The 17,076-nt window shown below is 37.2% G+C and overlaps 1 protein-coding gene across 4 annotated transcripts; it reads right to left on the bottom strand.

Annotated features, from left to right (window-relative positions):
• Positions 1-494: 494 nt before the first annotated feature.
• Positions 495-14,284, bottom strand: fus (FUS RNA binding protein). 4 transcript variants are annotated; one of them, XM_079608356.1, is made up of 15 exons: positions 14,092-14,284; positions 13,186-13,210; positions 12,888-13,048; positions 12,093-12,267; positions 11,746-11,990; positions 8,063-8,264; positions 5,939-5,973; positions 2,999-3,031; positions 2,801-2,910; positions 2,594-2,723; positions 2,389-2,493; positions 2,168-2,315; positions 1,807-1,904; positions 1,569-1,704; positions 495-1,441 (listed from the first exon to the last, which is right to left on the bottom strand). In XM_079608356.1, the coding sequence occupies exons 1-15, from the start codon at positions 14,102-14,104 to the stop codon at positions 1,402-1,404; spliced, it is 1,656 nt and encodes a 551-aa protein (XP_079464482.1). In that variant the 5' UTR covers positions 14,105-14,284; the 3' UTR covers positions 495-1,401. The 4 variants fall into 4 exon arrangements, with proteins under 4 accessions (XP_079464482.1, XP_079464483.1, XP_079464480.1 ...); XM_079608357.1 differs by having other exon boundaries at positions 2,407-2,493; positions 14,092-14,246; XM_079608354.1 differs by lacking the exon at positions 14,092-14,284 and adding an exon at positions 13,406-13,678.
• Positions 14,285-17,076: the final 2,792 nt, after the last annotated feature.

The raw sequence follows: 17,076 nt of genomic DNA, 5'->3' as shown, positions 1-17,076 counted from the left end.
AAATATTGACGTGCTGAAATAAATAATTTCAGACTCCCACGAAATATAATGTTACTAAAACTTCTCTTTCTGCAGCACTCAATTAAAACGAATTAAAAGCACACCTATTTTGTTTCTCCATTTGTTTACTTCACATAGCAGCTGCTTGCGCGTCGTTGGCTCCTTGGTAATAGACCTCAGAGTTGATTATCTATTTTGTGAGATAAAAATGTTACTTTGGCAACCAGCTGAAAAGTACTGTATATAGGTCAAAAGTTGGGAAACATTACTATTTTTTTGTTTTTGAAAAAAGTCTCTTATGCTCACGAAGGCTGCATTTATTTGATCAAAAATACAGAAAAAAAAAACACAAAAAACACTTGAATTTAAAGTAATATTTGCTTCAGTAAAGATATGGCCACTATTACTTCTCTTATAATAGCTTTTGGATTGTATCAATTTCTTTAAAAAAAAAAGGAGAATAAAATCACTGACCCCAAACTACAGAAGTTTTCCATTTTAAATAAATTCTGCTCTTTATTAAAAAAAAAAAAAAAATTGTATTCATCAATGAATCCTGAAAAATGTAACAGGTTATAAAAAAAATATTAAGCAGCACAACTGTTTCCAACATTGATAATACATCAGCATATTAGAATGATTTCAGAAGGATCATGTGACACTGAAGACTGGAGTAATGATGCTGAACATTCAGCTTTACCATCACAGGAATAAATTACATTAAAAAAAATATATATTAGAAAAACTTTATTTTAAATTGTAAAAATACATTCACAAGATTAGTGTTTTTTTTCTGTATTTTTGATCAAATAAATGCAGAATCTGTGAACACAAGAGACTTCTTTCAAAAACATCAAAAGTAATTATTTTTACTGTATGTATGTGTGTGTATATTATACATAATTTCAGTAAACATTTATTTTATTTCAAGAAATGAAAATGTTTTTTAGTTAACTTTAAAAATAACCCTGTATTTAAGAAATATAATTTATTTAGAGATAAGCTGTTTATTACTTTCATAAGTAAATGAGATCGACAAATGCAAAGTACTTGGAAATTAAATGAAGTTGAGATAATAAGTAATGCCACATCACAATTTACTATTTTTCAGACATTTTTAATTTTAAACCACAATTTAAAGAAAGTATATTTAATAAATTGCACAAATATTACTACTGTGATCTAAGCACCAACATGTTCAAAGAGAGAAAAAAAGTTATTCATAATGAACAATATCAGAGTCTAGAGAGAATAGCACAAAAAGTTATATTAACAGAACTAAAACACTTATTTTAACAACATACAACACAAAACGTATGGAAGAAGGTAACGTGTTGAAGTGGAGTGAATACTGGTCCCACACAGAATTAAAGTCTTATTTGGACAAAAGAGAATTTCCCATTAGTAAGGCCGGTCTCTGCGCTCATGCCTGTGATCTCCCCTGAAAAACACAACAGAGGCACTAAGATACATTTGTCACTCACTGGTGAATAGTGCATATTGAAAGTCAGTTTTCTACCAATTAACATTTTAAGATGTGCAACAGTGTGAATCATCAGAGCATTCACCTTGAGTCCATCTTGCCAGGTCCGAATCCACCCCGGTCACCTCCCCTCCCTCCTCTGAAGCCCCCTCGATCACCACCACGACTGCGGAAACCGCCTCGATCGAAACCGCCTCTGCCCCTGTCTCCACCAAAACCACCTACAAAAATAGGTGCATTTAAGCAGCAATTAACTATCTCTATCTCTATCTGTCAGATGCTGCCACAAAATCGTTCGTTTTCACAGGAAAGTTCCTCTTTACCTCCAATCGGTGACATTCCACCTTCACTTCCTTCTGGTTTGGGAGCTTTGCACTGATTACACTCATTTCGCCATGAGAAGTTTAAATTACCACATGTTCTGCATACGCACAAGAGAAAAGCACAGAAAATATGAATTCAAGTTACATTTATTTATACTGCACCTTTCTCGATACAATTTTGGTTTGGCAAAACAATTATTTCAAATCAGCCTTCCATAAAATCACGTTTATAATATCTTAATGCCTTATAGTCACATTTAGCAGTACTGGACATACTTTTATATCCAACTAGAGATGCATGATAATATTTAAATTTTTCTACAAAATAATCTGTTTAAAGTAAGAGCAAACCAACACTTACGGATTTGAACATTTCCAGTCTCCTGCTCTTTGCTGGCCGCCACCGCCATTACCGCCATTACCACCACCGTTGCCACCACCACCGCCATTGTTACCTGGGAAGCCACCACCACCTCTGCCTCCCCCAAATCCCCCACGGCCCATTGGCCCTGCAAGAAGAGAGAGAAAACCCAAGTAAGAAAAACAAAACAGAGACTAAGAGAAGGAGAGAACCTAAAATACCTCCTCGACCACGACCACCTCTCATGCTGCCTCCGCCGCCGCGTCCAAATTCAGCTCTGCGAGTTGCGAAGGACACCTTGATTGGATTTCCATTAAAATCTTTACCTGAGGGGAAAAGATGAATGTGACTTAGACTGGACAGAAGCCCAAAAACTCCAGCTTTGTTTTAGAAGGTAGGCACTTGTGTGGTTCTCTTTCAACATACCATCAAACCAATCAATGGCTGCTTTTGCTGAAGGGGGGTCATCAAATGAAACCGTAGCCTCCCCTTTAAGCTTCCCTGACTCTCTGTCTGTATATAGATTTATCATGGGTAATCCGGTCTTCTTATTGATCTGTGTAAAAAATAGTTATTATGACAAGGAGAACTATAAAGGTAGCTGCAGCACAGTGGAACTTTTTTCTTTTCCACCTTGATGATGCCGATCTGTTTAAAGAAGTCTGCAACTGAGTCCACAGTATAGTTGTCTCCAAGACCTTGCACAAAGATGGTGTTGTTGTCAGAGTTATCCTGCTCCTGCACTGTAACAAAAATTATACATTTATAATCATGTTTGAAAATCGTCTAATAATGCAAGTAGCTGCAGAAAAGCAGTTACCGTATACTTACTATTTGGCCCACCAGATCCATAATCCCTGGGCCCTTTGAAGTGAAAGGAACAGTTATTAATATTACGTATACACAAACACACGATTTACAAACACTTATTACTCATTCGTAATCCTTTGACTTTTCTTTAATGGGGTCATATACATCTGTTGATCTGTACACTCAATTATAATTTATGCTCCAGATACAGAAAGCAGAACCAGATGGAAATCTGTAGCAGGATATTTGACTAAATGAGAGTACCAAGCACCAACCAACACTATCTGAACATTGTTTCTTATCGACACGACTCCTTTTCAAAATTGATGAAACTGACCAAAATTTAAATAAGTCCAAGGACTCAATTAGGAGATTCTTTCCTCCCATACCGATAGCTGTAGCTCGATTTATCCTCATACGTAAACCGAAATACTTGTCGGACAACTTCATGTACTTGCTTTTATAATCACAAACCTCTCATTTTCTGGAAAGCTGTAAACCATGCAATAACCATCCGATTCAAACCCCTGCAAAACCATCCGACCATACATTTACAGTCTTGCTTTGCGATGAGCAGCTATTGGGTCTTTTGTTGTTGTTGGTTTTTGTCATCACATTGGTTGCATGTAAAACATGCATAGCTAATAAGGACAACTTTTAACTGAATACCACTTTCCAACCAGTCACACATGTCATTCACTCTTTTTATTAAGAACCCAGTAACTCCATTAGCAATGAACACCACAGCAATCTGTGACATTACAACCCATTACATCAATGACAGTATGTTCATAGGCCATGTGATAAAGTTCTCATTCTCCATCCCACAAAAGACGATTTCCAAACAGACAATATGTCAGACACTGCTCAATGCTATTTGTCTATGAGTGAATCTAGACATTGGATTTTCCTAGCATAAGCAACCATTTTCAACCACAAGTAATTTAGATAACCATTAGAATAGTTACCAACACCACTGATGTTTTAAAGAGATTACGATGATCACTGATGAACCACAATCTTACACATTATACCAGTCTAATCAAAATAATTTTAAAACGCAAATGGTATACTTTCAGTATTAGTAAATATGACCATGACTCACTGTATTAAACAGACTTTCCTCAACCCTAAAGCGTAACAGCCTTAAAGACCACCTTTAAGTTCATCATCTTCAGCAAATATTCCTTCAACATGAAACCCATGACCATTTTTACTGGATCTGGCTTCATATCAAATTGTATTTGAGCTAACCAGATAAGCAAGTCTCGACCCCTTGTTATACCTTCAGATTCCTTTTGAGGTAGTTGCCAGTTAGAAATAGTGTAGTGAACACAAGCATGTTGGTTTTCCGGCTGGTGCTGCTGACATGTTCAAACAATTATGAACATGATATTCATATTTCAAACTGTGTGATACATTGTGAAAAAAATCCTGTTGTTTTAAATAACTTCTTTGTGTACTTTTTTGTGTGCAGAATTATTCCTTTAGGACCTTCATCAGACCAGTACCACCCTAAAACCACCTGACACAAATTAATTTGTACAACCTCCAGAATCCAGCTGTTTGCCACATTAGAAACCTTTTGAAAAGCACAAGTGCTCAGAGTATAAAATTGGTGCTCCAAAAAGAGAAATTCCACAAAAAAACAAAAACAAAAAAAACACACACATTGTAATCGTCACGGTAAATTCCAATAACATTTAAAAAAATTGACCAAAAATGAAAACCAGTAAAAGGTACAGGATTTTTTTTATTTAAGTTTGATGAATATTTTGAATGTTCAACATTCTCCCAGACATTTGAAGACATGCCGTCCCACACTGTACAGCTGATAAAGGTATGTGCATATCACCGTTACGGTCCAGCCAATAAAAAAACAATACTGCCACAAGCATTGAAGATGTCTTTTTTTTAACCACAACTGACTTTATTGCACATCAGCTGGAGCATAGTGCGAGGGTCGCGTGATTTATTCCCAGGAAGCTCATACTGATAAACAAGAATATTAACCTTGAGTGCATTGTGAGCTGCTTTTTGATTAAACCGTCTGATAAATGCATTAATGTAAAAATAATAAATGATTTTGGACATTCATATATACCTGCCAAACCATTTTGTTTCATGTTTCAGTGTCTGATCAATAGATTCTACAACAAATTCCAGATCTCCAATTCCAGTGATCGCCTGTGAAAATCAATCAAATGTGTGTGATAATTCACACACAAAAAAAGATTATCTTATGTCTTCTATTGTGTTCCACAGAGGACAAAGTCATTTAGATTTGGAACGACATGAGACGACAGAATTTTAATTTTAAGGTGAACGATCCCTTAAGGTCTTTTACTATAACGACTTTGTGTTTCTACCTTAACCATGCATAATTAGAAAGCTGTTGCTAAATGTATTAAAGCGTAGTTGTTTACATTTACCACAAACACACACACACACGGTTATTGCATTAATTTCAGTGTATTCTTTAAAGTCCGCGTGAACCGGAAGTTGCAAATGACTTTTCTCCAGTGTTGTGACGTATTTCCAAGTGAAAGGGAATACTGAACAGAGGGCAGGGTTTTACTTTAGCGCTCCTCCTCTCCATCTCTGCTCATAGCAGAGTAACAGTGTGAAGGGAGTGGTTAAGCGTTTTCAACCCAAGCCGCCAAACCTACGTCATCAGAAAAGAAATTCCATTCCAGACCGGAAGTAACTTTTCAGACTTTGATTAAAGATTACCACGCCAAATCGTTTTTTTTCTGTGTATTAACGTGCACGGATTAATTGTTCACCACAAGACTAGTAATATGCGCTAACAAAGTAAATAGGGTCAATTTTGATTTCATGTCGACTTTAAAAAATATAACGCAAATTTCTATGTGACATGACCAGACACCCACTCCTCCCTCTTAGACCAGGCTCTCTTTAAACCCCTGAAGTTCCTTGTTTGAAGAGTTTGTCACTTACCACCAAACTTATTGAATCCTCCACGATCGCCCATTCTGACGGAGAAGGAGAGAGAAGCAAGACGAATTGAAGGTTGATGAGGGTGGTGCCCCATTTCACTCTTGAGGCTGGGAAGGGCCCACCCATCTCCATCATCCTTTCTACAAGTTGCCCATTGCCCCCTTTCTTTTCTGCTCCCTCTCACTAGGTTCATCTTTACTCATAACCCATAAGGGAATTTTGGAAACCCATTTGATATTCCTTCCCCAAGTCATGCAGGCCCTCTATCATAACCATTTGGCCTATTTTGCTCAAAATAATTACCATATTTTTTTTACCATGCAGCTTTGCAGTGCATCTGTGAACTCAATCATTCTTTCACCAAATCAAGTATTTTCTTTTATCAGATCGAAGGTACATCTTTAGCCCAGGACCTTCACCCATTATATACCAAACGGTATCCGTGTTCTGTTTCTTTGGACAGAAACTGCATTCAAATTAATAGACATAACTGATGTGACCACTCTCCCCCTGTTGGATTAATCCAGCTGTTCCATACTGGTTTGGGATCCTTTTAAGATTTGAAAGGATCCTTAAACTTTATTATTATTTATAATCACACATTCCTCATTTATTCTTGACTAATCTTCACTTCCCCAGTTGTCTAGAGCCTGTGTTTCTGTTTTATCTTCTTCAATAGGAAAAGCCTAAATCGCTGAACCTTGTAGAAAACAGCCTAGGAGGAGATTTAAAGATTCATTAAAGCATTGCAACACACAATAATCCTGTAGGAGAGGATGGAGAAGGTTTAGAGAACGGGTGAGATCACAGCCAGATGGGATTGATCTGCTGCTTTAAATAATGATGCTAATGTAAAAATTTTACCTTAACTTGCCCATTATAGAGTTTATTATTGTGGAGGGTTTGTAAAAGACTGTATGTTCTTGAAACTACGGATGCACCAATACTTTACTTGGCCGATACCTGTGAGACTTTTTTCCAAGCACATTTAGGGTTGAATGTTTAAAATCTTCCTGAACTGATAACTTTGCTGTAAACCAAGGCATCTGGGGAGGAAAAAAATGGACCACAAGCAAGAGTTTTAGCACTCTCTCACTTATGTCCTCACTTTTCCCCATTAAAAACATCTGACTGAATGAATCCACTTAAACAAGTTAAACACATCAACGTTACTTTTGAAATTCTATCGAAAGCATCGATGGTCATTCACAATATACTGAATGTTAACGTTTTTTAACGGCATCAGAACATTTTAATATTGTATCCAACCTGATTACTAGTATCGGTGCATCCCTCCTTAAAACTAATTGCAAAAAAAAAAAAAAAGCATTACTGAAAAATGGGAAATCATAATGAAAACAATGTACTATACTACTAACACTATATGTAAACAAAACGTAAATAAAACCTAAAAATACAATAAATTATAAAAATAGTAAACTCCTGTCCTGGTCACAATGTGCAATGTGGACGTGTGAAGGAAAACATGTGATGCGATGCACTCCGATTGACAACTAGTAAAATGTAAACTAGTAAACTTTTTGCCACAGGGCAGTCCACCCATAAATATTTGTTTATTTTTTGCTGATTAGTCAACGATTAACAGATTCTTATTTTAAAAAAACAACACACAAAAAACACCTGGTCATTCATTGCAACTTCTGATTAGTTTTTGTTCATTATTATGTGAACCTTTGGCTGGTTGCATCTTGTAAAGTGTGTAGACACGGAAATGTTCAGCACACTGGCACCGACTTAACATCATGCATCATTTTAGGTAAATACATGAATATGAGGATCACCAATAAATCATACACCAGACAATTCTGGCTCCTAATTGGACACATTTTCTGTATTCAGTTTCACTTTTTGTCCATATTGCTGTTTTAAGTAGACCGAAACTTTACACCCCAAATCAAAACACTTTATCTGTAGTTTACCGTGGTCTAGGGCGGCCACCGTTTACTTTCAGCCCAGCCAGTCGATGTGGTGTAACACCTTTGGCTCTATTTTAACCTTTTACCTGAAGGTGTTATTCTTTCCCTAAATAACACACTGATGCATACATGTGCACTTTATGTGGTGAAGGAGATGTAAGAAGTGGTGATATGAATGTTTGCTTACCCCATTCCTCCTCTGCCACGGGGTCCTCCACGACCACCTCTGTCAAACCCACTCGCTCCTCGACCTCCAAAGCCACCTCCACCTCCGCGACCATGTTCACCTCTACCATCCTGGCTATATCCGCCATCCTGACCACCATAGCCTCTTCCTCCTCCACCACCACCATCACCACCACTCACTGGTGGGGAATCCTGGTTGTAACCTAGAAATAAAATACATTTAAATGGAAATACATTATATGTCTACCTTAAACATTTAAGCCTTTCATTGTAATCGCTTTTTGAGTCGAGATGTACAAAATATTGATACCATATAGGTTATTGACCAGTATTAGGGCCTATTTACACTAGGACACTTCATGCATTTTCTCTGATCAGATAGCTATCCGATAGTGAAAAGACAAGGTGTAAATGGCCTCCGAAACACACTTGAGATGGATGAACCACTTCAGAAGGATGAAACTGGACAAGCATAAATGCATCTGGTTGTTGAAACCACATACAATTTTACTGCTTCCAAACTGTTAAAAAATAAACGCGTGATAGCATGTTATAGGGTACCGGCTCCCGGTTGCAACATATGACAGCTCTACTGCAACACGCATCACCCATCTTCAGCAAGCCGACGCGCAAACTGCCACAAAAGAAACTGAAAGTTTGCAGTCGCATCCTGAAGCCCAACACACAATCAACCTAATCAGGAACTACTGATAGTACCTAGAACAAAACGCCTTCATAAGGGTGATCGGGCGTTTGCGGTAACAGGGCCGAGACAATGGAATGAGCTGCCGTTGCCTATCAGGTCTGCAAAATCATTATCGATTTTTAAGCATTTGTGTAAATCACATCTGATGTCGTTAGCTTATAATGAGTAGATGTGATATTTTATATGTTATGTATTGACTGGTCTGGTATGTCGTTATTTTTATCCTTTATTGGAATCTGTATGTAAAGCACTTTGGTTCAACCTGGGTTGTGTTTTAACAGTGCTATATAAATAAAACAAACAGAAACAAACAGATTTTAAAAAAGTAGTGAGACTAAATTATCTTAGCAGTGCTGATGCCACTTTCTCTCCTATGGTGGTCTTTGACCTTGAAATTAGCCGATGATAAATAAATTGCAGCTCATACTGGTTGCTTTCGTTGACGTGAACTGCATGAAGTGACCAGGTGCAAACAGGCCCTTTGATATCAAATTTTGCATGCTGCTCATTTCCTCTACTTTTACATTTAGACTACCTTTGCCATCATCTTGAGACTAGAATACACTACATGACTTTTGAAAAGATTTTTGCTCCGATTTACAGTCTAGATGGGTTTACGCTAGTTACCGAAAGTCAGAGCCAGTCTGCAGATTTGAGTTGCCACATTTCACAGAAAATCACGTAGTGTATGATGGGCACAGACTCAGATTTTCTAGTTTCAGACCAAGATTTATTCCAGTCAGAGAATATAAAAAAAAGTAAGCCAATTTTAGAACACATTTTGTTTACATTTGTCATGCGAATTTGTGAGGCACGTATATGCGCGAGTTTGTGTTTGTAACGACTTGTAGTGTGTGATCCTCAGTTGTTAAGTGTATGATGCACAGTTTGCAAAGTCATCTGAATATGTTCAGATTTTAAATGTTGTGTACACTGTTAAAGGGATAGTTCACTTTAAAATTAAAATTCTGTCATCATTTACTCACCCTCAAGTTGTTTCAAACCTGTATTAATTTATTTCTTCTGCTGAACACAAAGAAAGATATTTTGAAGAATGTCAGTAACCAAACAGTAGTCTGTACCCATTGACTTCCATAGTAGGAAAAAAAAATACTATGGAAGTCAATGGGTACAGACTACTGTTTGGTTACTGACATTCTTCAAAATATCTTCCTTTGTGTTCAGCAGACAAAATAAATTAATACAGGTTTGAAACAATTAGAGGGTGAGTAAATGATGACAGAATTTTAATTTTAAAGTGAACTATCCCTTTAAATGTAATCTTCAGAAAATTTCTAAATAAATATCCATTTTTCATACTGTATATTATAATGGTGCGATGCCTTAATTCACTGGTAACTTGATTAGATTTTTTTTTATGTAGTTTTAAAGTATAGAATTTTAATATTTCTTTAGGAATTTCAAATAGGTTTTTAGAATTTGATTTAAGTCAATAAGGTCTGTGGTTGTTACAATTACTTATTTTGTTCTACAATATAAACAACTGAAACATCAATATTCAGCCCACTGAACTTTTTAAAAAAGCAAGTTGCTAAAACGTTTCTAAATATAGAAAATGCCAATTCTCTAGTCTTAGAATTAGAGACCGAACAGCTTTATTTTCTATTACCAAGGTTATTACATAGCGAATCAAATCAAACTTCTATAAGTTAACTTGCTGAAGGAATCATCCTTCGGATGAGACGTTAAACTGAGGTCCTGACTCTCTGTGGTCATTAAAAATCCCAGGATGTCCTTCGAAAAAGAGTAGGGGTATAACCCCGGCGAGGGGTAACCCCGGTCGCGGTGAAGGAATTTCCCTTGCTGTAATTTTGAGTGGCTCAATAGCGCGATATGCGGTATTATCGGCATTTATTTAAAAAAAAATTTTTTTGCTATATAAATAAGTGTTACGATGTGGTCAGCATGCACAAAAACGAGGACATTTTCAGTAACCAATATAACCGAAACTAAACAGCGTCTCTGCGCATTGAAAGGCTGTCACTCAGCGCACAGTTACATTGTTTCGGTAACGGACTGTCTTTGAGTGAGTCATTAAACCGTTCATTCAACAAACACGTTCAAAAACTCTGAATCATTAAAAGATAGATGTAATGAAACAAGGTGTTAATTATATTAAACTTTGAGCTCAACTTTTCAAGGCTCAGCTGACCAGCAATGCATCGCATGGGTAACGCTGAAGCTGATGCTTCACTTAATAGAGACCAATGGCATTGATTCAATGCGTCACTCTCTGATTTTTTCCCCGCGCTGAGGAATTCTGACCAGCACTGTCGCCATTCATGGTAAATACCCTTAAACGTTAAAAGGGTGATACAACAAATATTTCGCTTTCCTTGGACACGGCAGCCTTTTCACGAATATATGACTTAACCTTCAAAGACAGACGCAGGTAATCGCACGCGCTCAGTCGATCTCTCTCATTCACTGTATGTTTAGGCTTAAGTGAAAATCCATGAAGCCTCTGTACAAATGACCATGATAAAACGTCTTGTTATCATTATGAACTTATTTAACATTCAATACACATGCACAAAGTTCAAAACAATAAGGGTATAGCCTTATGAAAAAAGAAAGCACGCGAATGTCGCGGTTACTTGCCTCTGCGGTTGGCTTGTCAGTAGCGCGGTACTACAATATTGCGGTTATCGCGACAGCCCTAACCCCCGGCATCCTGGCCAAATTTGCCCCTGCCCCCTTGGCCTCTGTCCATCATGGCCTCCTAATCATCCCCATATATACTGATTGGCTTCATCTCTGTCTCCTCTCCACCAGTAAGCTGGTGTGTGGTGGGCGTTCTGGCGCAATATGGCTGCGGTCGCATCATCCAGGTGGATGCTGCACATTGGTGGAGGTTGAGGAGATTCCCCCCTTCCATATGTGAAGCGCTTTGAGGTCCCAGAAAAAGCGCTATATAAATGTAACAGATTAACAAATTATTAATATCTCAAGCTCACCTCCCTGTCCGTGCTGATTTTGTTGCCCATAGTTTTGAGGTGGAGGAGAGCTGTAATTGGGAGATGGGTTGTAAGGACCTCCTCCATGCTGAGAGGACTGGTGTTGGCCCCCGCTACCCCCGTATCCACCGCTCTGTCCTCCACTGCTCCCATATCCTCCAGACTGACCCCCACTGCCACCATAAGCACCCCCGCCCTGCTGCTGTTGACCGTAACCAGACGACTGGGAGCTGTTCCCATAGTTACTGAAACACAAAATAGTTATTATCAATAATGCCATATTCTGGGCATAAAAAAAAAATAGAATTTAGACACACTGACAAAAAGATTCACCAGTGAAATCTCACCCAGAGGCAGATGAAGTAGCAGATTGATGCTGGTTATAGCCCGAGTAAGAAGACTGCTGGTTGTATCCTCCACTTTGAGCTGCTGGAGGCTGGCTGCTGTTATTGTAGCCTCCAGAGCTGTACGACTGACTGGGCTGATTATAGCCCTGAGAGGGGGGCTGAGACCCATATCCTCCTAAAAAAGATAAAGTCAGCATGAAGTGGAAGTTGTGATTCTTTTCTTGCCTATTGTGACATATATACCAAGTGAAACTGCTTCTTGAACAAGAAACAAAATGAAGGGCAGGACTTGATTTTGTCCTTCAGAATTGATTGGTTTATTGTGGTTTGCTACTGCTGTGATCTGTGAGTGACAGGTTGTCCTGCCCAAGTAAACACATCAGTGTTGCCAAATCCGTAGTTTTCCCACTCAATTGGAGTACTTTTACACAGTTTCCACGGGCTGTTTTTTTATCTATTTGTGGGTTTAAGCAACCCTCTCCACAGGGAATGTGTTCCCCCCCCAATACACACACACACACACACATCAACCCCGTCCCCTTTTGCTTTTGTTTTGTTGTTTAGGATGGGTTTTGAATAGCATCGGACTGTTTTTTTTACGCAAACCTGGCAACCCTGAAACACGTCATCAGAGAAGAGAAGTTGTTGCAATTGGTATGTGAAGTTATTTTGATGAAAGAATACGAGGGCACATGAAAACGGATAAATCATATTAAATACTGCATTATTCCATAAAAAAAGAGAATTGTACATTTTGATTCCATCTTTACTTTCACAGCATTTGCAGTATAATACCTGACTGGGACTGTCCATAATTGGAGCCGTATCCACTCTGATTATAAGGAGCAGAGCTGCTCTCTGAGTTTTGGTTGTATCCTCCTGAGCTCTGCTGGCTGTAGTTTTGGCCAGGAGGTTGACTGTAACTCTGGTTGGACTGTCCTCCATAGCCACCATAACTGGGCACAACAAAATTAATTAATTATGCATATTAATAAATTATTAGGCTAATCACTTACATAAAAGATAAATGTGAGAATTCTTAAGATAAATGCGATATTACGATGAGCCTTTGGAAAGGATGCATCAAACTTACCCATGGCTTGAGGTTTGAGCATAATCTAAAGGGAAAAGACAATGCACATTATACATGGTGTTTATTTATTTTTTTGTAATTTACATATACTGGCAAGATCATGAATCTGCATCTGATCAAAAGTCTGCATTGGCTTTGGTAAGGTATAGAACTAGTCTGGGGATAGTTAATCCAGAAACGAAAATTAGGTAATACTTATTTTAGAATTGTGACATTTTACCTGTATGAGTAACGTTTGTGGAACAAAAAAAAAAACATGATATTTTGAGAAAATACCCTTTTTTGTCCATACAATTAAAGTCAATGGTGACCAAATATGTTTTGTAACATTCTTCCTTCATGCTCCACAGAAGAAAGTCAGTCATACAGGTTTGGAACTACACGATGATAAGTAAATTCTAACATAATTTTCATTTTGGGTAATCCATGCTAACTAACGTAATTCAAATAGAGACAAGCTCCCGTTTTAATAAATGAGCCTTTACGCTCACACAGTTTTGTAATCGTAATGGGGGCGTTACATTTTTGTCGCGTCGCTACCAGTGTGATGCAGGGGTAGAGATAAAGAGATAGAGATTAAACTGAATTTAAATCGGAAAATATTCAGAATGGGCTCAGGGTAAATATAGGTCAGTAATAGAACAAACCAGCTCAAATTGAAAGAGCTCCAAACAAAATGGCGGATGCCGACATGTTCTTCATTTCGCCTTTTCACAAATAATATAAATGCTCCAAATGGGTCAATTGCTTCTATAACACGTACATTACATCACATCGCCATTTGTGAGTGAACAACAAAAATGAAAATTACTAGGTACTTTTACATTAGATGCTATGTTTCGTCAAAACCTAGCGATTATAATAAAAGACACATAACAATAGGCCTAATACATTTACCTATCTTACCATTTGACGCCATGATAGCGCTTGAAATCCGTTTAGGAGCTGATGCAAAAGCCCAATTTGAGCTCAGTCACCTTTGGTTATAAATACCAATTGTGCAGAGAGTGAGTGAGAGACTGATGAGTGACGCTGTTGTGTTGTTGTGTCGGTATGAACCTACAGGCGGCGCCGGACCAGTGATGTCACGCTATCATCCATTCATTGGGTCATTCCAATAAAAATAAAATGTTTGGTTAATTCCTGAGATTCGGTAATATTTCACCTTTTTAAGATGGTGGTTCACCAAAATGGAATATTAAAAGCTTTTCAGAATACTTTGGTATGTTCATTATAATGACAGTTGTTTTTTTCCAATTGCTAACACACTAAAATTACATGTAGGCCTACATTTCTTCTCAAGTCTCCAAAAGTCTAAACACATTTTCTGCTTTACACACATTTTGCAATCCAAAATGGCACATTTTAAATGCACTTAACATGGTTCTTTGCAAGACACAACAACCTGACATAAAGTCACATGTTTGCCAGTTCAGTTACACTGCCATTCAAAATGACACTACATGACCTTATTGGCCAATACATGTGTCACCTGGCCAAACACCTCAATTTGAACTATTTTAGTATTATGGCAAAGCATACTAAAGATGAGAGTGCTTTTCATTATGCCCAACAGTGTAGTTGGTTAGACAAAAATCTGGTAATGAATGAAGTGTGTGCCATTTCGTGCAAAATGTGTACACTTCAAATCAAAATGTAAAAAAAGATAAAGGTTTATAAACCTTGACAGAAAGTAATATTTGAAAATTTAGTGATTTTGTCTAAAAACTAATAGGGAATTTACACGCCTCTCTATGGAGCTGTACAGGCATAGTGGTTACACCATAAAATTACATGTTTTATTTTATTTTCACTCACCGGATGGCGCTAATCTGCCTTCAAAAATGGATTTAAAGGGATAGTTCACTTTAAAATTAAAATTCTGTCATCATTTACTCACCCTCAAGTTGTTTCAAACCTGTATTAATTTATTTCTTCTGCTGAACACAAAGAAAGATATTTTGAAGAATGTCAGTAACCAAACAGTAGTCTGTACCCATTGACTTCCATAGCATATTTTTTTCCTACTATGCATGTACTATGCATACAGTACAACCATGATAGTTGGATAGTTTTTCCAACTATCACTTGCATCACTGCATACAATAAACAAAAAATATAAGATGTCAAATATATTTTGTTACAATAAACAAAATACACATGTTCTAAATTCTGAACACTGAAGCCCCAGAATAAATGAACTGTAGCATCACTCTTAATTAGCACAAAAGCTTTGCAAGATTGTTGTCATCTTTTGTCACTCTGTTCTTCGTTCATTCTAAAGTTTTTCTCTCTCATTAAAATCATCTGTTTGGAGCATAATTGTAGTTTGGGTTTACTCAGTATTCATCACAACAGCTTTCATAAATGCACTCTAAAAAATGCTGGGTTGTTTTAACCCAATTTTGGGTCAAATATGGACAAACCCAGCCATTGGGTTACATTTTTAAATTGCATTTTTGACCCAACATTTGGGTTTGTCCATATTTGACCCAAAATTGGGTTAAAACAACCCAGCATTTTTTAGAGTGTGTTATCATCAGATTTGTCTACCACTGCAACGGATTGACCTAATTAATTGGGGGTGCCAAGCAGGTGATTAAACCTACTAAATTTCAAGTCAGTCAACCATACAAAGGATTCACACACATAAATAAAAAAAAGGTATAGGGACCCTTAATATGTGGACGAAGTATTAACACACAAACAGCAAGGCTCAATTCATAGAAACATTTATTATTTTTCAGCAAAATACCATTCAGTGAGGGAAAAGCATTAATGATTCACAAATGCAAAGTTCAACAAAAAAAACTAAAACACAGCAAGGAACAAAAATATAAATATCACAGAAATTCAAAAACTAAATGCACAACTCTGGGGCTCATTTAACATGACAAACGCTTCAACAAAAAGAAATCAGTTTATTCAAAAATTAGATTCAGTTTATTTGAATGAATTGAACACATTTATATTAATAGTGATTAATAGTTCTTGACTCTGTTCACAATCCAGCATAATAGCTTACATCAGAGATGGAGTTAGGCCTTTAAGAATCTTTAATCTTAAGAATCTTTAGGTTATTTCAAACCATGCTAAGCAAACAAGTTCACTGAGCAGTTCAGAAAGAGTGCATTCACCACTTCAAACCACATTTACACAGTCTCATCACTCAACTGGTAAATCCATCATAAGAATATATATATAAAAAACAATACTTTCAGACAAATGATCTACCCTGCATTGTTGTTTGGACCATTAGTAGTTTCTCTTTACATCCAGCAAACTTCCAAAAAGGTCCATAAATCCCGAGCCAGTCAATGAAATGTTCATTCCCTCACAGTTTTCTTTTGGAGATATGGGATTAACTTCCCACATCTTTCCACTGCACAAGGCATTGCCTTGAACCTCCCATTTTCCAACTCTCTTAAGCCATGTGATCCAGAACATCATGTAACTCAGGGCATCGTCATGTGCACCACAACAATCTCTGTAATATTCACAGTGACATAATCCTCTTCAAAGTCATCCATGTCCACATTGACATAGTCTAAAAATTATCAGAATCATCATGCTACATGTTTTCATCAAGTTGTAAATTTCATAATCAGCCTCATCATCATCTTCATTTTTGTTGTCATTGGATTCACCTGCATACATATTAGCTGGACCTAGAGACATTGCAGAGATGAAGAGACAGAATTATTAAAGGAATTGATAATAAAGACAGTGTCGATGAAAATAAAAAAATACATCTAATAGTTTTTGAGATGCTACAGTACCTTTTTTTTTTAAAAGAGCACTTAAAATGAGTTTCCTTCTTCCTTCGCTTTTGTCTTCTCTTGACCAGGAGGATGATCACGAGGACAGACAGTAAGAGCAGCACAGCTGACA

This window comes from Phoxinus phoxinus (genome assembly GCF_949152265.1).
Source record: "Phoxinus phoxinus genome assembly, chromosome: 1".
Classification (NCBI taxonomy): Eukaryota; Metazoa; Chordata; class Actinopteri; order Cypriniformes; family Leuciscidae; genus Phoxinus; species Phoxinus phoxinus.
The sequence above is the reverse complement of the archived record's forward strand: the minus strand, read 5'-3'. Positions and strand labels throughout refer to the sequence as shown.

What these genes read in the sequence shown, in the direction of transcription:
- fus (XM_079608354.1), bottom strand. Translation starts at nt 13,550, where the DNA reads ATGACTGACTTTCTTCTGTGGAGCATGAAGGAAGAATGTTACAAAACA. An exon ending in AGGATTCAATAAGTTTGGTG is followed by an intron (nt 3,032 to 5,938) that starts GTAAGTGACAAA and finishes TTCACTTCAAAG; the next exon opens with GGCCCAGGGATTATGGATCT. An exon ending in AGCCATTGATTGGTTTGATG is followed by an intron (nt 2,494 to 2,593) that starts GTATGTTGAAAG and finishes TTTTCCCCTCAG; the next exon opens with GTAAAGATTTTAATGGAAAT.